Here is a 26,662-nt window from a genome sequence, read left to right as displayed (position 1 = left end):
TTCTAACTGTGAATATCTGCCACGTGGTACTGGGCATCTAGCAGACACTATGTTGATCAGAGTTTGGGGGCCAGAAAACCACAACAAAGTTCTGGAAGACGTCGTCAAGCTTTATATGGTGATCATTCTATGTGTTTAGGTCAATAGGAGGAACCTCTTTTGCATAACAAACAGTAATTCATCAAAAATAAATTGTTGCTTATATCAGCTTTAATTTTCCCTTAACAAATGGTGGGAAACGTTGTCCTTTGCCGTCTGCTTCCTACTATGTGAATGCTTTTCAATCATCCTGATTCTCTAAATGCTAAATAGCAGACCTTTTTTCAAACAATAGAAACCGCTAAGTTGGCCTAATTTAGAGGCTTTTTGTAATAAATTCAGTAATGAACATCCAGATATGACCACACTGTTGGAGAGGAAATCATTTTGAAACCAGGTTGGACCTGCCTGAGGGAGACTTTCAGCTTCCCTCCCTGTGTTATTTAATTAGTTTACACAAGAACTCTGGCAAACCTCTGTCATGTTGACCTCTAAAAGCTCCACTAGCTAACTGTCTACCTTTTTTCCCCAAGCCCCAGTCTGTTTAAGACCAGATAAGCCTCATGGTACACTTGTTAACATCTATATAACTGTGCTTGGGTCACACCACAAAAATCTGTCATCATACTATAAAGCTTCTAAATGCACTGCCTGTAACTTCCTTTATCTAGAAGGAAGAACAACCACGGAGCAATACTCGTAATTGGTCAGAAAGTATCCTTTATGTATAATTATATCTCTTCAAAAATGGACTTTTGTAGTGGAGGTCACTACAGTCATGGATGCACTGTCCATGACTGAGGAATACAGTGGTGCAGGAATAAGTCCTAAAACCCAGGAATGAGTCAGCATTTTACCACTTCCCGCGTCTCTAAGTCAACATTTTTGTTTGTGGTTTTTGGTTAGTTGCTTAATACAAGGTCTGTGGTTAACACAAGCTGAAGATATTTTGTTCTGTGACATTAAATATGTTAGTAAGTGCAAATGTGTAAATGCTCAAAGCTTTTAATGCGTTGTGAAAACTGCGGTTGCTAACAGGATGTTCGTTTTTAGCCTAGCGTTAGCTCTATACTTCTCTCGATTGCATTTATGCTTAAAAGAATCATTCAGTGGTGTTAATATTTGGATATTATCCTGCTGAACAACATTTCGTAGTATCATAAATGTGTTTACCAAAGATCTTATTTTCTACAATATTTCTAACACCATTACTTTTTGACAACCCACAAAAAAAGGTCATCACTCTACCACTATTGTCGCCTGTTTGTTCTTCCTGACACACACACACACACACACACACACACACACACACACACACACACACACACACACACACACACACACACACACACACACACACACACACACACACACACACACACACACACACACACACACACACACACACACACACACACACACACACACACACACACACACACACACACACACACACTTAAAGAGCAACCGCTGAAACGCAACAAACCGTGATACATTTTCTCTTTTTCCCCGAAGACGGCACGCGGACAAACAGGAGCAGTTCAACGTTTGTTGCGTCTGTGGTATATGTTAATTTATCACTGAAGGAAAAAGACAAGTTTTATTTTTTGGAGGTGTATTTGTTGAGTCTAACCCCTTATGTTCCTTCTGCTGCACACAGCTGTATTATCAAAGCAATGGTCATGTAATACACTGTAAGATATTGTACATTGAAAGCATATTATGAAATGCATTTGAGCTGCATGTGAACCCTTCACCTATTTTGTGACAAATAAAAAGCCAATCCAGAGTTGTTTTTGTTTTTCTAACCAACTTTCAGAGAGGGCCTAATTTCAGTTTTGAGTTTTCAGGCTAATGTACAGATTCTGTTTAACAGTATCTGTCCAACGTTAGAAAATGTAACCGGGATAATACCCATAGTTTTTCAATCTAGCAAAACAAATGTTTATTTTCCCATCGTTTGACTGATACATTGACTAATTGTTTCACCTCTAAATATGACTACTCTCAATCATAAGCACAATTTATTTTCTAAAGTATGTCAAATGTATCAGTTATTATAAAGTGAATCTACATTGCCTGGCTAAATTCTGTCTTTTACCTTTTTTTGTTAGAATGATTTGTTTTATCAAAAAATATTAAGCATGGAATTCCGTCATGCTTTTTGTAGATATACGCAGCTACACAATTAAGAGTATTGCTAACAAAAAACGAAATGAGTAAACTGAGAGGTCTTTTTTCAAATAAGAATATTGACCTTTCCAAACTATTACAGTACATGACCTAGATTTGAGCCAAAGTATAAATATCAATCATTAAACCTCCTCAGTTTGACCTGTGGAGGAAGGTTTAATGATTGGTAGATGTGCCAGAAAGTGAGCCATCATCCATGTTTTATTCAATTGTGTGCTTTTTCCTGCAATTACAAATGTAAAAAAGGGCCAATTATTCCTTTTCAAAAGATCTCAGAACATCCAATTCAGATACAGCAGGAACATTTTGTTCTCTCTTCAAAGCACTGAACATGTTCCTACTTACGGTCTGAAAACCTGCAACATCTGATCACAAACACTGACAGGATCAGGGTTTAACCTATTTAAGGGTTTAAATACATTTTCAATAACATTTAAACATATGTTTACACTTTCTTATTTTTTAAAACCAAGTTGGATAACGTGAGATGCAAAGGACATTTGAATTGTTTTCTTTTGTGTTTCTCTATATTACAGTTTCCTGAATAAGGACAATGCAATGATATAAAACTCAGAGATGATCTAACAAAAACAATTTAAATTTTTAATACAAAATACTATTTTACAAAATATGGCTTGACAGTTACTGAGGTGGGACAGTCCAGTTCACAGCTCTTCGTCCTCCTCCACCATCATCATCTCTTTTTACCTTTGTAGTCCAATAAAGCAGAAAAACGAACAATACTGAGGCGTGATGAGGTCAGAGTTTCTGCAGGAAGCGCAGCACCAGGTCTCTCAGGGTGGTGCGCAGCGGCTCGTTGTTGTCACAGACGATGTGAGTCCCGTCCTCCTCCAGCTGGATCAGAGTGTCCTCCGCCTGCAGGTGCAGAATGTGTCCGTCCGCCGTCTCCTCCACCTTCACTTCTGTGAAGCCGTGCTGCAGGGCGACAGATGAATGCATAAGCACGTTTTAAGGCGGGTTCATTCAGCAATGATGTGAAAATGTCACACAAAAAAGGCCTGAGTGAATGTTATACTGGTGTCATGCGAAAATGTTACATAAAGTGTCTGTAATGCTTGTGGATTTATAGTTTTTATAGCTAATTAAATTGAACAGACTGTGCCATGATGAAAAGCAGCAGGTGTTTTTTGAAAACTTTACAGAAGGCTTCTGAAGGACGTGGGCCTGTGCATTCCTGCATCTGTGATCAAATCGTTGACCCTTTCTATAAAAACTACTAATCCTAAGAGTTTCAAATGAGGTAAAAATAATTTAACAGCTGGCTGCTAAATAATCAATTAGGGCAACAGGATTTTTGAAAACATGATTTTCTATGATGTTGCATTTGCGATGTGATTAACGATATTGGGGATGTTATGGCATCATTATTCTATTCTACCATCATTGAAAGATATATTCAAATTGTGTGCATCACCTTTTAGTGTCCCAGTTTCCGATGTGTTTTGTATTTGCAGCGCTTTTATTAAACATTGGCCTGTTTTGTCAAGTTGATGAATGATTTCTAAAATGCTGCGCTTGTGTTGAGAAGTTGGTGAAGATGCATCTTCATGTGCATGTGTTTTGGAAAATCGTTTTTTTGCAGCTCTTTTCTCCGAATGGAAAAGTTTTAGGCCGTTGTAGCGCTTTTGCATCTTTTGACCCCCGTAGATATGTACCAAACAAAGACGTATTTATTAAGTCTGTAGAATATGAATTGTAGGCCAGGACACATTCTGTAACAAATACTATCTCATATTGAGATATGTTTACATTTAGATGAATTGTGCAGCCCTACAAACAACACTGAGGCTCCCATGAATGTCTGCAGATTTCTCACCTTTTGCAGCGTGGCAAGGAAGGCCTCCAGGGGCACAGCTCCACTCAGCAGGGTTTTGGGGGCCAGCACTGCCGGAGGCTCCTCCAGCACCCGCTTCCTCTTCTTGCTGGGGGCCACTGGAGGGGGTTTGGGCACCAACTGGCAGCACAAGAGAGGGAAAAACATCAGCAAATATTTTTATATTTACACACTGGTATGTGTATTATGTGGCACAGATTCACAGGACCCACCTGCAGTGTGTGCTTGTTGTCTTTGGAGTGCAGCACTGCAGACACCGTTGCTAGGGAGACGCCGGGTTTGATCTCGGAGGGCACCAAGGAGTTGGCCAGCTACGAGAGGAAGAATCAGACATTTAGGACACCTGTGCTCTGATAGAATTCTATTCACCATATGTCATCGCCTCCTGCCAACACATGAGACAATTTCAAATATGCTCTTACATCTGAGTCCAAAGGTTTTATCTTTTATTCAACAACCGGAGACAAGCTGAGGAAGAATAGAACATGAGTGACAGCTGTGATGCGACTCACCTCCGGCAGGATGTAGACGCGCTCGTAGCGGCGTCTGTGGGGCAGGTTGAGCACAGAGCAGCGCCTGTAGGGCATGGGGGGGGGCTGCAGCTCCAGCATGAGATCAGAGCGGTGGGACTGGGTCAGGGGGGGCTGGGTGTACTGCTCCGGACACACCACATGGAGGGGCTGCAGCACACAGGGAAATTAAAATCATCAATAGTGATTCAGCTGATTTGGCCACCGATTGAAATATTCTACAATTAAAATATATGAATTGTAACATTTATATATTTGCAGTGTTACTCACTGAGCTTTTCTTACTGCTGCAGATCCACATTAAAAGCATTTAACTGGCTGACAAACTTTAGATTACTTTTATTATGAAAGATTTACAGGAAATGCAAACTGTGTGCCAAGTCCCAAAAATCCACTACATTCGGTTGATAAAGTGAGGAGTTTTAGACAAAATGACATAATTCAAGATTTACAGGGTCACCTGAAACACTTAATGTTGTCGTTTGTGCGTTGCCTATTGGCTTATAAAACTTTTTTTTATTTCCTGTTTCAGCCACAGGACTGGTGCTGACACTAATTGATTATTTGTGTTATTGCATAACTGTCCTTTCAATAGTTTTGCATGCAAGTACACAAAATATAAGAAAAAAAATGAACATGAGGCAGTCAATTCTGAGCTGGACAAACTTGAAATGTTCTGCCTTAAACTATAAGACTCCCTGTTCAGGTAGGTGCAATCCATTGTACTTCTTTTCCTTAGAATTCCTCAAGTGGAAAGTGCTAACAGTACATTATCTCTATTAATCAAAGGGGTTGGTAACATGACAAACCTGACCTGGACTTCCTTGAGCAGCTTTGACACCTGGTGGAAGTTGAGCCGTGTGTCAATGGGACAGTAAACACATTTCATGGCCAGCGGCTGGTAGGGAGCCAGAGCGTCCAGGTAGGAGAAGTCTGGCTCTGGTGGTGTGAAAGAAGAGTCAGAGAGGCATGTAGCAGCAGAGCATAGAGTGAGTCTTGAGAGGCTAGCGGTGCTTGTAATAGAATGATATTTACCAGTGAAGATGATGGTGTTGATGCTGGATTTGCCCCACAGCTCCATGAAGTGAACCACGTCCCCGAAGCGCAGAGAGGGGTGACCCGTGAACACAACGCAGGGCTGCCGGAACTCACTGCTGAAGTCTCCGTGGATACTGGGGTAGTGCTTCAGCTTATTGGTTTGGATCAACTGGAAGGGGGTGCAAGACAGAAGTCAACGTTATCATTTCCTGTATATTCACATAACCGTTAAGACAACATTACTATAGAGTGGCGAAGTCCCTCCCCTTCTGGGGGAGCTCCATGGGACCTTATTTCGGAAAAATTATGTATTGAAGTCAATGGAGAGAGAAAGATTATCTTTCGATCCCGTTTGAATTGAGCCACGAATTACACATATGATGTTTGACAATAAAATGTATATTAAAATATACTTCCTAAATGTACATTTGTACACAGGTGTTGCAATGGATTTTAAGTGAATATTTAGGGTAGTACTGATGTTGAAAAGAGCATTTAGCTTCTCTTTGAAAGCATGCATTTATAGTGAACACATACAATACATTGAACACTGCGAGATACTGATGTCATATAACTGATTATGAAATGAGAAATCATCTCTAAGTTATTTATTCTCTTGCAGGGTAAGTTTGGTGCTCATTTGCCAGTATACAAAACATATATAAATCAGGATTTCTAACTATCCACTATCTCCGAAATGAAGTGTAGAAGAAGCAGCAGGACTCACCTCTGCGTGGGGGAATGGGGGCTCTGGAAGATACACCTTTGATTGCTTGTTGTGGCACAACCTAAGAAAAGAAGGAGGAAATGGTCAATCTAATCAGAATGTCCCAGAAAAATCTTGGAAAACAAGCAAAAGCTGGCTTAAACAAGTATGATTGTAGGTATCCATAACAGTGTTAGCCAATCAGCACTGCTGTAAATATGCATGGTTTGAAATGTGTTTTTGAATATATTAACACGCTTTTGAACTAACATTCAAATCAAGAGATAAACTATTTACATGCATGACAAGACTTTAGTCGGAGGCAACGCACCAATTTAACAGAAAAGTATCATCAGTAGAGACTGTGCTGCAGCAGCCTACAGCTTTTTACAGACTAACACTTATATTGGCTGTTGCATCTCCATTATTATAATTGTGGAAAGAAAAAGAAAAATCACAGGTAGAACCAAGAAAGGCACTCATAAAACTAAGACCTCTGTCAAGACCATGCCCAAGTAGTAATATTCTTTAAGATGATTAAAAATGAGTGCTGCATAATTTAAAAACATTTCAATGAGTTCGTCCTTTGCCCGTGAACACCGCCACCAGGTTTCATTCAAATTAGGCAAGCACTTTTGTTTTATCCTGCTGACAAACCAAAATGAAAATGTGTTTGTTTGTCTAGGTACTGTTCAACAACAGATTTCTAAATTGGGGATATGTTAACAAACAGCATCTCACCATTCAGCGAAGATCTGAGAGAACTCCAGCGAGCTGTTGGCAACGGGGGAGATGAAGTAGAAGGGCGTGGTCCCCAGGTTGGCGCTGTCGATGAACTGGTACAGACACTCCAGCAGGTCGTAGATCACCCCCGAGGAGTAGCAGGGCACCAGCACGTTGCCTCCTGCTCGAATCGTCATGGCTACAGGCACGGATAAATAATAAATACTACATTACTAAATGAAAACACTCAAAATCAACAAAGAAAGAGTATTTTAATGTCATACGCTCTATAAACATGTACTTTTTCATATCATAAAACTTTAATAAAAAAGTACATAAGGACTAACCAAGGTTGCTGCAGAATTCTCCCAGCATGCCGTCTGGGTTGGCGGTGGGCATCTGGGTGAGGCCGGTCAGAATCAGAACGTCACTGTTCTTTAGGGAGCTCTGGTCCATTGGCTAGGAGGAGAAAAAGAGATACATTTACACCAGGGGCCGCATTCACAAAGGATCTTAGGGCTAAAAGTGGCTCCTAACTGGCGAATTTAGGAGAAACTCCTAAACATAATGGGCGTGTCAGTCTTAAATTTAGGACTCCTAATTTTATTCACTAAGAGCAATTCACAAAGTATTTTAGGCCTAAAAGTAGCACCTAAGTTTAGGAGAGCTTAAAAGTCCTCGAGAGGACTCCTAACTCAGTAAGACCTATTCACAAAGAATCTGAAAATGGCTGCGAGACGAGATGTTTTGGAGACAATGGAAGACTGTGAATTGATCAAGAGATATAGGCTAAATCGTGAGGGTATCAAACTTGTTGTGGAATTAGTGCGGGATGCAATAACATCCCCGACTAACAGGAATAACCCGATTAGTCCGGAAATAAAATGTTTGGCAACACTACGATATTTAGCAACAGGGAAAATGCAACTTTGCAATGCCGACGATTTAGGAATATCGCAACCATCAGTCAGCCGTGCCATAAACCAAACCATCAACGCGCTCTCTAGACCACATATCATCCAACAGTTTATCCGGTTTCCTTTGGACAGTCAACAACTACACAGGATCAAAGCCAACTTCATGGCAATTGCAGGTATGCCCGGTGCGGTCGGTGCTATTGACGGGACGCACATAAAAATAATTGCGCCATCAAAAGATGAGGACGTGTTCGTCAATAGAAAGAAAGTACATTCCATCAAAACACAGATTGTTTTCATTCATCATGATAGGGGGACTTGGACGGCGGTATGGGCTGTTATTGAAAGTGTTTAAGTGCTGGAAATATGCTCATTGGATAATAGTTTGCAGGGTGCTTTTAATTGCCCCCTTGATTTAATGCAATTTACGTATTTTTATTGTTTGCTCTCTCTCTTTAACGTGCATATACAACGTCATTATCGTGGTCTGCACAAACTTGTCATCATGCCTGTATTCTGCTAACTGCACTGTCCATAACTATTTGATAGGAATACATTTCTAGCCTAGGCTATTTCCTTGTTTTTCGGTGATTTAGTGGGCTCGTTTGTGGGATGTTGCGGATGAGTTTCACCGAGTTCGCCTGCTCTGAACAACCAATCACCGTACTGACCGCTTCTAAACTCATGCACGAGAATCGACGTAATCCATAGCAACGGCGCGTCACTCTTAGTTCACTCTTAGTGATTTATCCTTAGTATGAGTAGGTCTCAGCGGCTTTGTGAATAATTTTTAAGAAAAAACTCCTACGTAAAATATTTTAGCGCGAGTTAGGAGCACTCCTAGCGGTAAGATAAAATGCTTTGTGAATACGGCCCCGGATCTGTAAAGCTGTTCCAGTTTCTTTTTAAAGATGATTTATTTGCACCAGCATAGGTGCACTACGAAAGAGATAGATTTGAAAGGGGGAGATAGAAGGGATGACATGTGAAAGGAGAGTAAGTAAGTCTCAGTACATGGGCTTCTGCATATTCTGGTACCAGACACGATTGGTTTACAAAGAGGTTCATTTTTTCTCAAGCATTTGCTCAAATAAGTTAGATAGAGCTCAGAGGGGAAATAACTGACGTTTGAAAGTTTACATAATAAGGTTTGATTATCTTCTTAGTTTACAGATTGTTTGGAAAGACAGTTCAACCCTGAATAAATATTTGTATTCTCACCTGTTGTGCTTTTTATCTAGATTGTTTTTGTGTGAGATACAGAGTTTTTGAGATATCTGCTTTTTCTCGAACATTGTGAAGCTAAAAGTGGAAAAATAATAAATTATAAAAACTATTCAGAAATGTCTCTTTCCAGAAATCATAATTGGTTACTTATGTCAATCCATAGACCTAGTTCTCACCAGAAAATATATACATTTTCTTCCTACCATATTAAAGCAGCCAACTGTATCACAACACTAAAGGACGCACGCATCTATTCTGAGGATTGCATTTATTATCATCTCGCACTGTCACAAGCAGGCTTGCAAAAACTTAATATTTCATTATTATTTCATTATTTGGGGATGAACTCTCCCTTTGCAAATCTGCCATGTTAATTTAAATGTACTTCACATATATACACCTAGAATTAAGTAATATTAAGTGAAACTGCAAGACGAGGACAGAACACATTTCCTTACGGGGACAATAACATGCATTCTATTGTATGTAAAGATCTGTATCACATTTGGGGTGCTTGCAGGTTTTTTCTTTTTATGCCCATAATGTGTGATTTCCTCTAGCGTTAGAAATACCTGTGGATGTGTGGTGAGTAGGGAAGAACCCGACACATAGGAAACCTTCTCATGATGAGACTGGATGATCCAGTTAGAGCTGCCCAAAGAGTAACCGGAGCTTAAAGGGGAGACCTGTACCGCTCCAAACAACTCCTGGAGACAGAGAGAAGTTGTCAATAGGAGACAACAAAAATATATAAAAACTGAAAACGACAAGTATTTTAATAGCATGTAAAAGCATAACAATCCTGCAACACAGTGTGTACAGGATTGTGCATGAGAAAAACACTAATGTGCAAATGAAATGAAAACCATGCTCTTTTTCCTTTGAGTATTAACTAGATAAGAAGAATATATACTAATTATTACATGCACATTTCAACGGAGGCTCTCCAAACTTTACTAACTTTTTATTGCAAATACGCAACGTATTTTGAAAATAGTGCACGGAAATGGGCCATACACATGCACAATTGTTACATCTTGATTGTTGATTGTAACTGCAAAATAACATTTAACACAAATAGAAGTTAATAGCTGTAAGGAAAATTATTGAATACATCATTCACGTTCTTCAAACAAAGATATGGTCTGTATTAGTATGGTTTAGTTAGAAGAAGAATTTGAGTTCTTACCACTTTCTGAGAATATCCCACAAGCTGCACTTTGCTGAGAGCCGAGTTGACCTCCTGAATGCTGTAGCTTCGTTTCCACGCCCACACATCTACTACATCCTTCAGGGGCCCAGGGAGCATCCTGATATAATAAACTTATATGAGAATCATAGTGTATTGTGGTAAATGCATTTGCTGGAATGTAACTGTAAACCAAAGCAAAACAAGATAAATAGAGGCAAAGACAAAAAAGCTAATATTAGATTTTCTTTTACGTATATGGTTTCCAATGTGACATTTTATCCTTTGAAATAAATACTTTCCACATCTACATATAGGTAGCCCTTCTATATGTACCCACGGATAATCTTTTTAAAGTATTTTGCATAATCTTTTGGTTTTGTTTATTCACATAAAAGTTTTCCTACCTCTGCATTTCCTTATTTTTCCAGCAGGTGGCAGACTGGGCTTTGGGAACTCTCTCCATGAAGTTCACCAGCTCCTCCATAAACAGTCTGAGGAAAAGAACAGTCAGCATTATGAAAACATCCAGAAAACCCAGCCACTGTCCTTGGTTAACAACAGAACATAAGCCATAACATCATACATTATCCTTCAAACTAAGAAACACAAAATGAATAGTTAGACTTCTTTAGACCTGTGGCTTCAAAAACATTATGAAAATGGAAAGCATTATGCAAATAAAATGCACATTTTTCATTAAATTAACAAAAAAACAATATGACAAAGTTCAAATGTATTTTGTCTCTATACCTGCCAATGGTCAGCGTGGGTTCTGTGGCGTAGACTGTCCCAGTGAAGCCGGTGTGTTCAGTGATGTAGGGCAGGGCCATCATACAGTGGTAGTTAGAGATCAGGATGACATCAATGGTGGACAGATCCAGCAGTTCTCTCTGTGGCAAACGGGAGAAAAGGTTTATCGAGACCAAATGTGTTATTATTCTAGGTAGGGCATTTATTGTAACTTACATTAATATACTAGAATGTGGAAGGAAAAGTGAAGAAAAGTGATCATAAACAAAACTAAAATAGGCAGGCTATCCTCTTGGTTCCCTTTTCTATGCTAGCATCATTATAATTTCCTTCCTCCAAATCATTTATTTGAAGCATTAAATTGATTACTAAAGTAATACAGACTTGCATAAATATATTGTATGTGTGGCAGCAGAGTGTACTACCTCAGGGAGACAGAACTCTGGCTGTGAGTCCACAAACACTCTTCCTGCACACTCCTTCAGCTCCTACAAATTGAGAAAAAACAATGCGTTTACTTTTTTGACAAACAAATCTTGTGTTTGCACTTTACAGTCACTAGAAAAATAAATAATATAAGGCTAACCAAAAAATAAACAAGTTCAGAAACAGCTTAAATTCAAATGGTGAACTAAATACAACTCAAGCAACTTTTCCAACCTTCTGAAGGTTAGCTGATCCATCCTTAGAGACCCAACCAGGAAGCTTGGAGAGTCTGGGGCTGAGAACAAATAACGAATTCATCTAATCACAACAAGAACTCCAGTATTATATTAATCAATCAATAAATGAAAGCATTACTTCTGTGCTCACCTGTGCACCAGAGGAAGGGGCAGGAAGTTGAGGACAGAGGTGGTGTCCAGCCCACAGTCCAGCATGATAGTGGTGGATTTGAACTTGAGGACATTGCAAGGCAGTGTAGGATGACCAGAGAGACAATACTGAGAGAAGGGAAAGCAATGACATTACGAGACATGCATTATTCAGATCACATTTAGTACAGGCAGAGAATCTGTATGTCACTCAGACAAACAACTCTAAAATTAGTCTCATTGTAACAACACAATGCTCCTTTCATTAACAGTATATTAGTACCACTGGGTACTGTATACATTCACTTGTATAGCTGAGGCTGGGTAGTTAAGGTTAGCCTCACAGGATGATGGGAACCATGGATGTATGAGGACAGGACCAAACAGGGCTATTAGCTGCTAAGCTAACAGAGTAACTATAACTTAAGATATGGTAAACGATTTAGTAGCGCAGCGGTATCATCAGCTTGGCATGACTTTACTGTGTTAATACGGCTCACAGTCTGTTAACTCACCAATTTCATGTTTAACGCAGATTTATGAACATTTGTTATCTTTACTCGGCTATGCTAACACTGCATCCTCCTGCAGTGTTTTCAGGACTCCGCTCGTTTGGTTTCTCTGACGCTCGCCCTCTGCTGCCCTCTACATGTGCGGAGTGCTACTTAAGATACAGTAAATACATTATACAGGCAAGCTAATTATTAGCACCTTGTTGATGTTTGAAACTGCCAAGAAAAGCCAGTATGCTTCACAAAATGTTAAAAACATGTCAACCAAAGCGTCGATAACTGCTGTCAACAAATGCACGTGCGCATAGTGCTGTCAGTCACGTTCGCAGGCTCAAGCCAGAGCCATACAACACTCAGTTTAAGAAAAACTGAAAGGTGTAGTGAAAACATTATCATGATAATATGTCAGCCCGATACATGGGATACATGACGTTGTATTGTGTTGACTTTAGAGGCTGTTGTTAGCCACCCAGCGGTGGGGCGGCTGCTAAATAAACACTCCATTCACTACTTTGGTTTGGCCCCCTCCCATGCTAGTAGCTGCTAGCTAACCACAGAAACTAACGACCGACTAAGGACTCCCGAGTGACTCCTATCGGTATATGGAAATTAAATTGGTCACGTAACAATGTTGCGAAACTAATGTAGTAACACTTGGCACCCAGCTTTTTCAGTTTTTCCGGTAGGTCTCTCCTTTTTGTTAAATAGATCTACTGATGTTTTTGTGGCTAGCAGCTTATCAGAAGATACCGAGGTTATCTCGGTTTAGACGCTACTGAGGTCGATGTTTTCTCATGGAGGACTTGTACAGTTATTAGCCAAGAGGATATACGAGTGGGCAAGGACAGGTAGGGGTTGAAACGCCACATTGTTACCGTCAAATAAACGTGTATATAGCTAGTTGAAAACAGCTGTAATGTTACGCATGGCTATTACATCAATGTACACTTCGGCATGCAATGACAACAGGTGGATCAACTCAGGTAGTAGAAGTAATCTGATATTGTACTTAAGTAAAAGTAGAAATACCAGAGTGTATGAATACTAAATTGGCATCAAAATATACTCAAAGTACCAAAAGTTAAAGTAGTCGTTATGCTGATTGGCCCATTTCAGAATAGTATATATTATATGTTTTGATTATAATTATTGATCATTAAAGTGTTATCAAAGCTGGTAAAGGTGCAGCTAGTATACTTTGTAAACTGCAGGGTAGCTTGTGAATTTACTCCATGTGTAACCAAAGTCTGATTTAAGAATTGTTTTGATGTCACATTATTAATCCATCGTTAAAACATCACTAGTAATGTGCAGAGATGGTGAGCATTTTTATACTGTTTAATAAGTGTATACAATTTAAACTATCCATAACTCTTTGTTATTTAAAATGCACAGCCTGAAACCAGAATCATCTGTGAGTGGTTTTTCTTTTTTGCCAAGTCATGTTAGGTCAAGATCAGGTAATCTTCACTGTCACATAGTCATTACTTCCTGTCGAGTGTGACAGGGTGTTTCTATCAAACAAGTCTATCTGTCTTTGTCAGACCACAGGAGGTACGCACTCGGTTTGTTCGCCATGGGGAACACCTGCAGTAATCATCTTGGGATTCCTCAAGGCAAGGGCCCTAATGCTGTGGGGTGCACTGACTTCATGATGGACCACACCGCTCAGGTAAAAGCAGATAAAGACACCATCTTTATGGCTAAATATGTTACTATTTATTTAGATATAACATGTGAAATTATTCAACTGTGCAATACTCATATCACTTAGGAACGTTACTCTAATACACTGTACATCTAGAGCAAACATGTAGCATTAATATCTATATTTATTCTGATACACAAATGTATTTATTGTAGCACATTTTTAGTTCTGATGTTTATATAAATCATTTTTATTTTTATTATTTTTTCGAAATAATGGAGCAACCTTTATGAAACACATTTTCCCCCCTGGGATAAATACAATTATTCTGATTCTGATCCGGATGGAGAAATATCATATTTTCTTCCCAAAAAGGAAAAAGAGATACATTGGAAATAAATATGATTAATCTAGAATACCACTGAATTACAGCATTGTTTAAAGCCACAGTACATTTATTTGATATGGACAGCACACCTAGATATATTTTCTACTGTTGGATCACAGCTAATGTAGCTGCTATTAATCTGTTTAGTTAGCAGGATTAAGAAGGTGTAACTCATTCCATTATGACCTGCATTAGTTACACTCAGCAGTTCAACAAAGAGTTTCAAAGTTCAACATGATTACGATACAGAAACTGTACCAAAAATATATCATGAAATATGTTTGAGACCCAGACAAACAGTATTTGTTTGCTTTATTCTGCATGCACATTTAAAGAGTAAGTGTCAGCTAATAACACTGTTTTTTTATCTGTTTTCCGCTTACAGGGGAGCTTCTTCCGGCTTTACTATCCTTGTCAAGAGACTGAAAAACCTGACAGACCAGACTGGGTTCCGTGTGTGGAATATTTTAATGGTCTGGCAGATTTTATGAAGATAAACAGGAGTCTCAGTGAAAGGATTTTCAACTACCTCTTTGGTGATTATACTCAAATAATAACAAGCGCAAGTTTTAAACAAGTTTATGCTGCCTTAACTCGTCTTTCCTGGACCAGACTAGGACTCTTCACATGTTTTCGTTTATGTAATACACAAGTAACATACTTTACCCCTAAACCCTAAAGTGTTTCAAGATGTTTTAGACTTTAGAATGTTTTTCCAAGCAGACAAATTATAATTTCTATGTATATCTTCTATTCTAAGTCTGCTAAAGAACTTTCTTGCATGAAGTAATTTGTATTTTTATCAAAGTGATTTTTCGAATTTTAAGTTTTCATATTTTCTTTGAATTCAACTAAAATGATAAATTAACCAACTGTGGTGAGTTTCAGTTATGCAAGTTCATTTTCTCACTGGGAACCAGCAGTTTTTTAAAAGGAGTGTAAGTTTCCAAAACCATAGTATGCTTTTGGAAATCGTTATCAGTTATAAAGCATCTCCATATCCTTTAGCAAAGTAGATCAAATTGATCAAAACAGTGGTGTTGTGCTTTAAGAACTCATGTTTTGTCGTTTGTTTTCAGGGTCCTTCAAGATTCCAGCCTCCTTGGACGCTCCCTTTAAATCCAATGAAAAATGTCCAGTAGTTATCTTCTCCCACGGCCTTGGAGCTTTTAGGTATAAACATGAACTCCTTCAGTATTAACTCATTGTTGATTATGTTCACTTATCAGCTTCTACGAATGGTGTGATTAATATCTCTCTTGTTTACGCTTGCTAGGACTTTGTATTCAGCTATATGTGCAGAATTGGCCTCTCAGGGCTTCATCGTGGCGTCTGTGGAACACAGGTATTTTTCAAAGTTTATTTTTATTTAAATACCCGTAACAAAACAACAATATCACGACATCTAGATATGACCCCAAAAAAATCGGAAAAAACTCAAATGACACAAAAACGAAACAACTAAGTACTAGACTAATTAAAATACATTAAGAAACTAAACTACAAATATGACAAATTGTGCTAGTAAGTGTTTTATATAGTCACACTCCCCCGTAAAAAACTTTCCCCCCCAATTTCCTGTTCTGTTATGCTACTTTTAAATTATATGTAGCGATAATCCTTTTGAAAAAGAAAAATGAATTTCTATGAGTATTCCTCTTGAGTATCAATATATATTGTGTAACTGACCATACCATTACAGTTAATGATATGAAAGGAAATCAGCTATGCCATCTAGTATATTTATTTAAAAAAACAAGCCTAGTTTTTAAAAAAGTATTACCTATTAAAAGTCTCTTAACCATTCTCAGTTAATCCTTTGTTTACTTGATCGTGTATATGATTCTTTTTCAATAAATACACATAGCGCTTCTTGTTCAAACATCCCTAATGTTTTAGCTATAGATCTTTCTTGTCTCTTGTCAAACTGACATGTTTACTGAACAAAGAACATGTGGCAACCTGTTGGAGGACGTTGTAGCCATGCAAATAACATGGCAGTCTCCCCTGCTAGTGTTGGTCTGTTGATGTGAGCAGTAGGAGGGGACAGGCTGTGCAACAATAGTACGAACCAGCTCATCACATTTCTTTTCAGTATAGAGACAAGGGGACCGTATGGAGATGAACATAATGGCCACAGTTAGTCACTCTTGTGGGTTGAAGTGGTATTTAAATCCACAGAAAAAGACATGTGCCAGTGTTGTGACATCAGACAGACTTTGTTTCATGCTCAGAGGTCAGTCAGCCGACCAGCCACCGCTGCTTATGTCACGTTAGTATGTTGAGTCTGTTACCACAAACAAACCAGAACAGTCACAAAGAACGTTGGTTGTCTTCCAGCCTCATGAGTAATTCACCGTCGGGAGTATAAACAGGTTGAAAAAGGAGAAATTCAGGCTTTACACTCATGAGTCTGTAATAGATTGAGAACTAGTCAAAGATTTTGAATACGAAGATCACATATCAGATGTATTAATCAGATTATGTGTCTGTTTCTTATTTACTTGAAACAGTATGCATTAAACGGGCCATATTATACTTATTTTCAGGTTCCTATTTGTATTTTGTCCCTCTACAGTGACATGTCTCCATGCTTTTATGTTCATAAAGCTCTTTGTTGTTCTCATACTGCCTGTGCTGCAGCACCTGTTTTCACCCTCTGTCTGAAACCAGAGCCCAGTTTGCTCTGATTGGTTAGTAATCAACTGCTTAGAGATGTGTAGGAAATGTCCCATCCCTTAGCCAATAGAAGCACGAGTGTTACGTACACTAGGAATGTCTCTGTTATGGAAGTCAACAAAGGAATCTAATGGAAGCGTTTCAGGCAGGGGGGGGAGTGAGTGTGAGAGAAACTCCCTCTGGAGGGAACTTTGGGATTGTAGTCTTGGAAGACCATTTACATGCACAACAAACAAATAAAAACATTCCAGGAAAGGAAAACCCCCATAAGCATAACAGTTAAATGTTACCCATTCACCTACTCCATATTTTCTCTTTGCCTACAATTGTTGTAATGAGTCATTGTAAATATGACACAAAAGAAAGCAAGTTATCACATTTCAGAGGCTGCAACAAGAATATAAACAATGTCATAAGTCAATAAAACATTTTATTATACTTTTTTTGTACTCACTTTGACTCGGCGTATAAGGGCATAACATTCTTTTAACTTTTTTTCATACTCATTTGAGTTTAATTTTGCAACATTGTGCATTTCTGTATCACACAGAGACGAGTCGGCCTCGGCTACGTATTATTTACGTGAGAAGACAGAGTCGGAGAAGGCGGACAAGACCGTGTCCATCACCTCCACCTCGGCCCAGGACACCCTGATAGAAGAGTGGATGTACTACAGGAATCTGCAGCACGGAGAGAACGAGTTCACCCTCCGGAATAAACAGGTAACAAATCATACTGTAGTGTGGGAGAGGGGGTCAAAGTGCGAAATGTTGCTCAAAATAATGACAGCAAAAACATGTATTATCACTCTTTGTTAGAAAGGTAGAAAATACTTTATTCCTCTTTTATATTAAGTGGGTTGGTATAGTGCATGACACGGAGACAACTCTAACCACTATTTCTTTAATCTGATCTTTTGAACTTAAATCTTGGCATCTATGCCATCTTTATTGTTTGTAAATGCTACATTTGATTTAGAATAGTGCAGCGACGACACATTTTCATAGCTCCATCCTGAAAGTTAGCATTACAAGGGCTCCCTCGACAAAAGCCATTGGGATTATCCATCCAGTTTTGGAGTATAGCAGAAATTAGGATCTGTGGCAAACAGAACGCGTTTGTAGTTAGAAGGCCGATATAAGGTCCGTGGTTAACACAAGCTGAAAAGATCTGCACGTTTTGTTCTACCACATAAAATACCGCAGTAAATACTCCACTCATGAATGAGTCATATAAATAGTGGTTGCTAACAAGTGGCTAAAAAACATCACACCGCCACAAGTCCACCTTTAGCTTAGCGGTGGTGATGCGCGGCCATGTGACCGTGATGTAGTTCGTTTATATCATTACATTAGCTTTTTACTTCTGCCGATTGGATTTACGCTTAAAATGCGGAGATGATCCTACTGAACAAAATGTGTCAAGCATAATAAACGTTTGTTCCCATTGGTTTTAGTTGAGGGATCCCTTGCAATGCTAACTTACAAAAATACATCATCACAGCACCACTCAATAAACAAACTACATCACAGTTACATGACTTCATGTCAACACCGCTAAGATAAAGGAGGCTAATGTTTGGATAGATGACTTTTAGTAGTCTTCTTTAGTCACTTGTTTGTTGTTAAAACAGATTAAAATGTAGACTCTATTAATCTGAAGTTTTAAAGGCTTGGTTTTGTGACGTTATGGCTTTGTTTCTTCCCTTCTAACCTTTGTGAATTGTTGGCGTCATTCCCAGGTGAAGCAGAGAGCAGATGAATGCATTCTGGCTCTGGACAAACTCATGGAAATCAACTCAGGGATACCAGTGCAAAATGTTTTAAAATCTAAATTTGACTGGACAACTTTGGAGGTAACCTACTGAGATAATGTGACCTAGTTTTCATAGACTGTGAGTTTCTTTTGAACAGTAAATCATCCAACAGGCAGCAGCACATGCACACACTATAGAATTTAGAATAAGACAAGGAAATATGTGCCTAGTCCAGGTTTCAAACAAGCAGGATGTCCTCCAGCATGGGGAGCATTTCGACATGTATTCTTCCACTAATACATTCAAATGCAACTGTTGAATATTTCAACACTAGGCTCTCATCTCTGTGATGGAATTTTGTTGACAACCATTGAAATATACACAATGTCCTTTTACCTGTGCTCTGATGTCAGAACCTGGTGTTCACATGATAACAGCTGAGTTTTAACCTGTGTCCCCTCGTCCTTCCTGGTGTCCCCTCTCCCAGAACTCCATGGATCTGTGTCGGATCGCAGCGGTGGGGCATTCCTTCGGGGGAGCGACAGTCATCGAAGCTCTCTGCAAAGATGTTAAATTCAAGTATGTGAAATTACAATGAACATCCAGGTCTCCTACATTATCATAACCCATGTTCCTGAGAGGCAGTAACAACTAACAGGTTGTTAGGGTAAACATCTTAACCAAGATATCCCCATTAAACTTCCCCAGTTGCTTAATTTCAAGTTTTCTGAACGTTAAAATATGCAAATCCTATTATATATGTGCAGATATGCATACATTTCCAGGTAGAAATTTGAATATTACAAATAGGCCAGGTTCAACATTTATTAAGGTTTCATTTTGTTGACATTTTAAAGTCAGAAGACATTTTATAAACTAATTTGTATAACTCCATAAATCAGAGAAAAACAGCCATTGATTAGTTAAGACAAGTATTTCTCATATCACACTTTTTCTGAAATTGAATGTCTTAATATGCAATCAGAGCATTACAGTGGGGCAAAAAAGTATTTAGTCAGCCACCAATTGTGCAAGTTCTCCCACTTAAAAAGATGAGAGAGGCCTGTAATTGTTGTGGAGCCCCAGATCGAGGGAGATTATCAGTAGTCTTGTATGTCTTCCATTTTCTAATAATTGCTCCCACAGTTGATTTCTTCACACCAAGCTGCTTACCTATTGCAGATTCAGTCTTCCCAGCCTGGTGCAGGTCTACAATTTTGTTTCTGGTGTCCTTTGACAGCTCTTTGGTCTTGGCCATAGTGGAGTTTGGAGTGTGACTGTTTGAGGTTGTGGACAGGTGTCTTTTATACTGATAACGAGTTCAAACAGGTGCCATTAATAAAGTTAACAAGTGGAGGACAGAGGAGGCTCTTAAAGAAGAAGTTACAGGTCTGTGAGAGCCAGAAATCTTGTTTGTTTGTAGGTGACCAAATACTTGCTAATAAATTCTTTAAAAATCAGACAATGTGATTTTCTGGATTTTTTGTTGTTGTCATTTTGTCTCTCATAGTTGAGGTATACCTAGGATGAAAATTACAGGCCTCTCATCTTTTTAAGTGGGAGAACTTGCACAATTGGTGGCTGACTAAATACTTTTTTGCCTCACTGTATCTAGAGCAAATTGAAAATGAATTAAGGAGATATCTACAGACAAAGTAAGTTAAACAAACATCTACATTTCTGTGATGGATGTTTTCTTTACACTAATCTGAAAGAAGACATGTTATTGAAGCGTATCTCCGAACTGCCAGTGCATTTACTGTTGCTATACTTATTGCTTGCTTTACATTATCATTTTTCAGTATTTTCATTAACCTTACGTTCTCATCTCTCCTCCGTCAGGTGTGGCGTAGCCCTGGACGCCTGGATGTTCCCTCTGGACGATGAGATCTTTCCCCGGGTGAAGCAGCCCATCTTCTTCATCAACTCAGAGAAGTTCCAGTGGGCGGGAAACATCAGCCGAATGAAGAAGCTGGATTCAGCCGTCATTCAGAGGAAAATGATCACCATCAGGTACAACCAACAGAAACTCAGGGTGATCTGTAAAAATATCAGTTAGATTAATCCTTTTGGGGGGAGAAAAAACGAATACACGTGTGATGTTGTACTACACAGATGCATGACAAACAGGTTAGAGACATGAGAGGATGTTTTACCTTATGACATCATTTCTGAACGTTTGCCCGGAAGTTCCATAATTTTTCCAACGCTTAGCTAAAGTATTGACAAAGCACATTATGTGTGCTACACGGGCCATATGCTCGTATGTTAAAGATTCAAGGCTTTATTGTCATATGAACAGTAGCTACAGTGTAGATATGGCAATGAAAAACTGAAGTCCCAGGCTCCTCCAACAATGTAACATGAATAATATAGCACATAAAACAAATAAAACCAATACAATTGTGAAATAAATAACAGAAAAGAAATAAAATAGTGCAAGAGAATGTTGAAAGATGTGCAAGTAAATACAAATAAAGTTGAAATAGTGCAAGAAGAGTCTTTATACTGTACACGTAAATGGAATATGATATATAAATATATGGCAAGATGCAACAGATGAATGTTTATGGAGGCACTTTACAGAGTTCACGTGATTAATAGTCTTATTGCCTGTGGAATTAAACTGTCTCTGAGTCTGGTGGCTTTTGTCCTGATGTAGTAACCTTGCTGACACTATCATACTGCGAGCCGAGCGCTATCTGTCCACTATGTCCCACTCCTGTACATCTTCAAGAAACTGGAGGATGGCTTGTCAAAAGGCCTTTCTTCCGTTTTCATCACAACTAAAGCGAACAAGTGCAGGTGTGCTGTTACAGCGTGGTAGTGATGGTTCACACTGATGTCCAGTGGTCTCCAGTCGGTGCATCACATGTAGCGTGTGCAAGTCCGCTTCCATGAATTCTTTGCGATTCATGGTAAAAATCCATCAGAATCAAGTTTATTGCCAGGTACGTTTACACATACAAGGAATTTGCTTTGGTATAGGATAAGGATAATACAAAATAAGTATGTTTAAGAAAGAATTTAGCATTAAAAAAGGATACCAAAGACAAGTAAGCATGCTGGTATTAAGGGAGGAAATTGGGGTCAAACTCTGTTCTGTGACGTTTTTTTAATGCGTTAATGTTTCCAGATGAATTTCCAGCGTTAATGCATTAACAGCCCTTGTAAAAGTGTGTGGTTTCCTTACCCGATGTGTTCCCTCTGCAGAGGCACGGTCCACCAGAGTTTCCCGGACTTCACCTTCCTGACGGGGAACTGGATCGGCAAGCTGATGAAGCTGAAGGGAGAGATCGGCTCGCAGATCGCCATGGACCTGTGTAACCAAGCAACACTAGCCTTCCTGCAGCGCCATCTAGGTACGGACACGCACAACCCAATCTAGTGTCTCAGGTGTATAATTTGTGAAAGCCCCTTTTTGAACTCTGGATTTCGCAGGTCTACATAAGAACTTCGATCAGTGGGACGCTCTGATCGACGGGCAAGATCCAAATCTCATTCAAGGAACTAACGTTACCGTGCTTCAGTCTGCCATCTGATCACCCCTGAACCTTGGGAGTCAGCTGATCAGTCCAAAACGATTTCAAGCCAGGCCTACTAGGCTTTCCAAACAGAAAGAGAATCAACATTTTGGAGAAGGAATCAATAGGAAGGATATTCTCTACCTCATCAGCAAGAGTGGTTTGTTTTCCTCCATGGATAAAACACTCACTCAGCGTACCAGCGTTTGTTCCCTGAGGCCTGAATGTTGCTGAACACTTCTTTTTACTGTGACATCTTCACCATTAGCAGCCATTTCTGTAGACATAGGCTTTCCATCATTTTAGAGTGTATATAAACTGAGATATCATTTCAAATTATGTCTCTTTGGATGTGACCTTCCAAAAGAGACCAGCTACTCTTTGATTGCAGTGTGATTACGGAATAACGTCTACAATGAGGTAGCCAACCAATAGGTATTGTTAAAAAGATTGAAGACTTGTATGATTTTAGATAAATTATTAACCTATCCATGATATCAAACTAAATGTGTCCTTCCTGATTCAACAGGAGCAGCTACACAGTATGTAAATAGAGATCATTAAAAGCTTTAACACTAATAAGCTACATTGAGATACCATGTGCCTGAACTCGCAGTACTGTAATTCCTGGCTCTCAGCCTAACACTTTTATACATTAAATGTCTGAAATATCTGCCATAACACAAATCCAATAAATCTGCTTTGTATACAAATCCAGCTTTTGCCAATTCATTTACCCTTTATGCTTCATTTTCTTTTACCTCACACCCAAATATTTTATTACATGCTCTAGTTATTAAATGAAAATGTAATTGGTGGTATACTAAATGCCAGGGGGGAATTGAATGTCAATGAATAGCAACATTAATTTTGATGCATGTAAAAAATAAATTCTGCAGTGTCATTTATAACAAATATAAACCCAGACAAAAATTCCCAAAGCTGCCATTTCAATCATATAGATTATTTTCCAAGTTAAAAAAGTTATTTATTTGTTACATCTTTTGTTAACACAATGCCTTTTTTATTATTTATTTTTTATGGAAAATACTTTGAGAGAATAATTTTTTCTGTATATTGAAGGTGTAGCTAGCTAGGTGTAAAAACAATTTTTATGCGTTTACATTGTTGTGCCAGACCCCAGGGAAACTGCTTTCATTTGTGCCATAGGGCCACCACGACAAAACGACCTCATCTGATGGAAAATAATCAAAGTGATGTTCTGAAGTCCAAATGGAGATGCGTATTAGTAAACATAATCCATGGACAAGTTTAGGTGCCCTTTTTTCCTAGACTAATCTTACAATGTAACTGCTGAGAGAAACGGGTTAAAGCTGAATGAGAATCGTTAGAGCAGTGTTAGTGTTGGAGATGGAAACCTGCAGCTTATTGAAAATCTTTTCAGTTAGGAGACATTTTTACAAACCCCATCAATTTCGTTCAAAACCCACCAAATTATAAATAGAAAACCAGAGGAAAACAGATGTCATACCGGCACTTGTCTTCAATGAAACAAAAGCAAACCAAACACAAGCCCTTGCACTAGTTAAATCAGTCCCTTTGTCTAGCACAGGGGTCTGCAACCTTTTTGATCAAAAGAGCCATTTTGCTCCTTTTTCCCAAACATTTTTTGTCTGGAGCCGCAAAACATATTTCATAGCTTGATAGCTAATAAAATTGTATTTATTGCTATATCAGACAAAAACTGCAGTTTTTTTGCATTTATTAGGCTATTTATTACATTATATAAAACTGTTAACCTCTAATAAGAAACAAAGAACTCCTATAAGGAGAATTAAAAATAATACACAGGCCTACTTTAAAATAAATTAAACACAGCACTTGGGGAGTCCTCTGCACATTTGAAGGAAAAAAAAAATATTATTAAAATGGGCCCCCTTTGAAATAAATAAAACATATAGCTGCACCCTAAAAAGAATTAAAGGTAGGGTAGGTAAGAATGGAGAAACCAGCTCGAGTGTGCTAGAATTTGAAAATACACAACCGGAAAAAATATGCCTCCTCCAACACAAACGAACGCGCATCATCAATCAGGCCAGTCCACGAGATAAGTTTGTGCACAGATGGAAGGCTGACAGGCAGGTAGGCCATCCAGTTATTTTAGCCGGGCCGGCTAAATTGATTGGTCATGCTTTTTACAGCGCTACGGCTTCCACAGATGACATTTTTGTATGTATTTATTGTCAAAGCATTTAATATATTCATTGCTATCGGGACGTTAAGAGCATTCCATGGAATATAACAAAAAGTGTTTTCTGAAATAAATTACATACCCCATTGAATTATGACTGAAGATTTTCAGCTGTCTTCCTCTCCCTTGTTGTTCCTCGATACATAAAGGCTGCAGCACCGTTGACAACTTCTCTCTACATATCAAACATACCAGTAAACCAGCATCGTTTGCTGTGAAAGCATATAACTCTGTCCACACATAATAAAATCCTGTGTTCCTCCGGTACTTTTCTTTGATTTATCCATAGTTCGCTCATCGAGCCGGGGGTCAGGTTATTCGCCTCCAAGAAAAGGCGCTCGCGCGGGACCGTAGCAGGATGTGACGCATATTTTAGTTTACCTAATTAAAACCTTTTTATTTATGTGTCACAGTATCACCTCAAAATACAAGATACAAAACATTTTCAACCATGCAACAAAATATAAATAGTCCTACAAATACTTTTATTTTATTTCCTTCTTATTTTTGTCTAAGCTCAAGGGAGCCAGAGCAGAGGGCTTAAAGGACCGCCCGTGGGCCGCGGGTTGCCGACCCCTTGTCTAGCAGGTCAGACTCCCATTCACAACATCTCCAGCTGCCAAGGAAATGGACAAACATCAGAATCATAAACACTCGAGTAGTCGAACAAAATCAAGTCAATGCAGGTTGTGCGTGAAACAAAGAGACAAACTAAATGTCGACCGCTTTTACTTTCAGGAAATACTATATCATATTTCATTTATAGTAGTTTTCTTCTTTCTTAAAGTGGACCTTTGAAACATATTGTAGGGCCATACTTATATAAAACATTTTTTTTTTTTCAAAATACCAAACAGACCATGCATTTTAGCCATGCCTAATTTCGCTCTATTTGCTCTTTTCCAGCCCTGTTTTTGCAAGGGCTGATTCTGTGACGTAGCTTTAATGCAAATTAGCTACAGCTGACCACGCCCCCCTGCAGGAGAGGGGAGTGTGCTCAAAGATCAACTGCTGGGCTCTCAGAAGAGGGGGAGGAAAAGAGAGGCTCCGTCCCCCGTGTATTATTCTTATATTATATAGAGTCGTTATTCATTTGTTTTAAAGCTCAATAAATAAACAAGACCTTTGACCGGCACTTCTCTAATTTTGTCCGGAAGATTTAAACTTTAACGGACATGTTGACCGGCGAAAAAAACTGAAACTGAAACTCTGCCGCATGGTCCCTCGTTCCTTGGAAGAGGCGGATGTTTATTAGGGGTGCACCGAATGGGAAATTCTTGGCCGAAACCGATACCGAAAATATGAAACATTTGGCCGAAAACCGAATGCCGAAAATGATTTATATATAATGTATACATTTTTTACCAATGTTGTTCAGCTACCTGATTATGGAAAAAGACATGATTATGGCAAAACTTAACTTAAATAGTAATCACGAGTATGGTCCATAAAACATTGATTTAGCACTTTTGAATGCATACAGTAGGCCTACATTAATTCCAAGTCAAGTGCATTTTCTTTTCTCTGTAGGATAACTACAACAAAGTGCATTCAGAACAAAGCCAAGGTGCTTTAAAACGGCATAAACATCTAGGCCAGTAGGCCTACAACAAAATAGTGTAAATAAAGACTGTAACAGCCAGGCCTACAACAACAACTGACGTGTTGTTGTGATGACGTAATCAAAACGCGGCGAAAAGCACGGCGCACGACCATGCTCGCGGCTGGCTCACAGCCAACATGTCTGCTGCTTGGAGATATTTCAAAATATCAGAGAAAGAGGCGCGGATTGCGATTTGTAAAACGTGTTCAGCTGACATTTCTCGAGGGGGTTTTAACTGCAAAGACTTTCATCACTTCGGGATTACTCCACCACTTGAAATCAAACACCCGGACAAATATGCGGAGTATGATCAACGTAACCCTGTTCTCTGACATTCGGTGATATTTTCGGTTAAAAA

The 26,662-nt window shown here is 38.9% G+C and overlaps 2 protein-coding genes across 9 annotated transcripts; one reads left to right on the top strand and one right to left on the bottom strand.

Annotated features, from left to right (window-relative positions):
* Positions 1-2,814: 2,814 nt before the first annotated feature.
* Positions 2,815-17,793, bottom strand: ints9 (integrator complex subunit 9). Of its 2 annotated transcripts, none has more exons than XM_079646996.1 (17): positions 17,664-17,793; positions 11,984-12,111; positions 11,831-11,891; positions 11,596-11,658; positions 11,171-11,310; positions 10,825-10,911; positions 10,418-10,538; positions 9,801-9,935; positions 7,432-7,543; positions 7,103-7,283; positions 6,383-6,443; positions 5,653-5,824; positions 5,432-5,556; positions 4,600-4,767; positions 4,300-4,398; positions 4,070-4,207; positions 2,815-3,168 (listed from the first exon to the last, which is right to left on the bottom strand). In XM_079646996.1, the coding sequence occupies exons 1-17, from the start codon at positions 17,742-17,744 to the stop codon at positions 2,992-2,994; spliced, it is 2,049 nt and encodes a 682-aa protein (XP_079503122.1). In that variant the 5' UTR covers positions 17,745-17,793; the 3' UTR covers positions 2,815-2,991. The 2 variants fall into 2 exon arrangements, with proteins under 2 accessions (XP_079503122.1, XP_079503123.1); XM_079646997.1 differs by lacking the exon at positions 17,664-17,793 and adding an exon at positions 12,498-12,649.
* pla2g7 (phospholipase A2, group VII (platelet-activating factor acetylhydrolase, plasma)) lies at positions 13,012-23,202 on the top strand. Of its 7 annotated transcripts, none has more exons than XM_079647003.1 (12): positions 13,012-13,176; positions 13,890-13,954; positions 14,039-14,166; positions 14,916-15,066; positions 15,610-15,703; positions 15,807-15,875; positions 17,760-17,931; positions 18,951-19,064; positions 19,453-19,544; positions 20,808-20,978; positions 22,179-22,327; positions 22,407-23,202. In XM_079647003.1, the coding sequence occupies exons 3-12, from the start codon at positions 14,071-14,073 to the stop codon at positions 22,505-22,507; spliced, it is 1,209 nt and encodes a 402-aa protein (XP_079503129.1). In that variant the 5' UTR covers positions 13,012-13,176; positions 13,890-13,954; positions 14,039-14,070; the 3' UTR covers positions 22,508-23,202. The 7 variants fall into 7 exon arrangements, with proteins under 7 accessions (XP_079503129.1, XP_079503126.1, XP_079503130.1 ...); XM_079647001.1 differs by lacking the exon at positions 13,012-13,176 and adding an exon at positions 13,202-13,342; XM_079647000.1 differs by lacking the exon at positions 13,890-13,954 and having other exon boundaries at positions 13,035-13,176.
* The last annotated feature ends 3,460 nt before the right edge of the window (positions 23,203-26,662 follow it).

The sequence above is a fragment of the Notothenia rossii genome (assembly GCF_949606895.1).
Source record: "Notothenia rossii genome assembly, chromosome: 8".
Lineage (NCBI taxonomy): Eukaryota > Metazoa > Chordata > Actinopteri > Perciformes > Nototheniidae > Notothenia > Notothenia rossii.
The sequence above is the reverse complement of the archived record's forward strand: the minus strand, read 5'-3'. Positions and strand labels throughout refer to the sequence as shown.

What these genes read in the sequence shown, in the direction of transcription:
- ints9 (XM_079646996.1), bottom strand. Translation starts at nt 17,744, where the DNA reads ATGCACAATGTTGCAAAATTAAACTCAAATGAGTATGAAAAAAAGTTA. An exon ending in CCCCATTCCCCCACGCAGAG is followed by an intron (nt 5,825 to 6,382) that starts GTGAGTCCTGCT and finishes ACCCCCTTCCAG; the next exon opens with TTGATCCAAACCAATAAGCT. An exon ending in AGCTGCTCAAGGAAGTCCAG is followed by an intron (nt 4,768 to 5,431) that starts GTCAGGTTTGTC and finishes TGTGTGCTGCAG; the next exon opens with CCCCTCCATGTGGTGTGTCC.
- pla2g7 (XM_079646998.1), top strand. Translation starts at nt 13,882, where the DNA reads ATGCACAGCCTGAAACCAGAATCATCTGTGAGTGGTTTTTCTTTTTTG. An exon ending in TCACCCTCCGGAATAAACAG is followed by an intron (nt 17,932 to 18,950) that starts GTAACAAATCAT and finishes CGTCATTCCCAG; the next exon opens with GTGAAGCAGAGAGCAGATGA. An exon ending in TGCAAAGATGTTAAATTCAA is followed by an intron (nt 19,545 to 20,807) that starts GTATGTGAAATT and finishes CTCCTCCGTCAG; the next exon opens with GTGTGGCGTAGCCCTGGACG.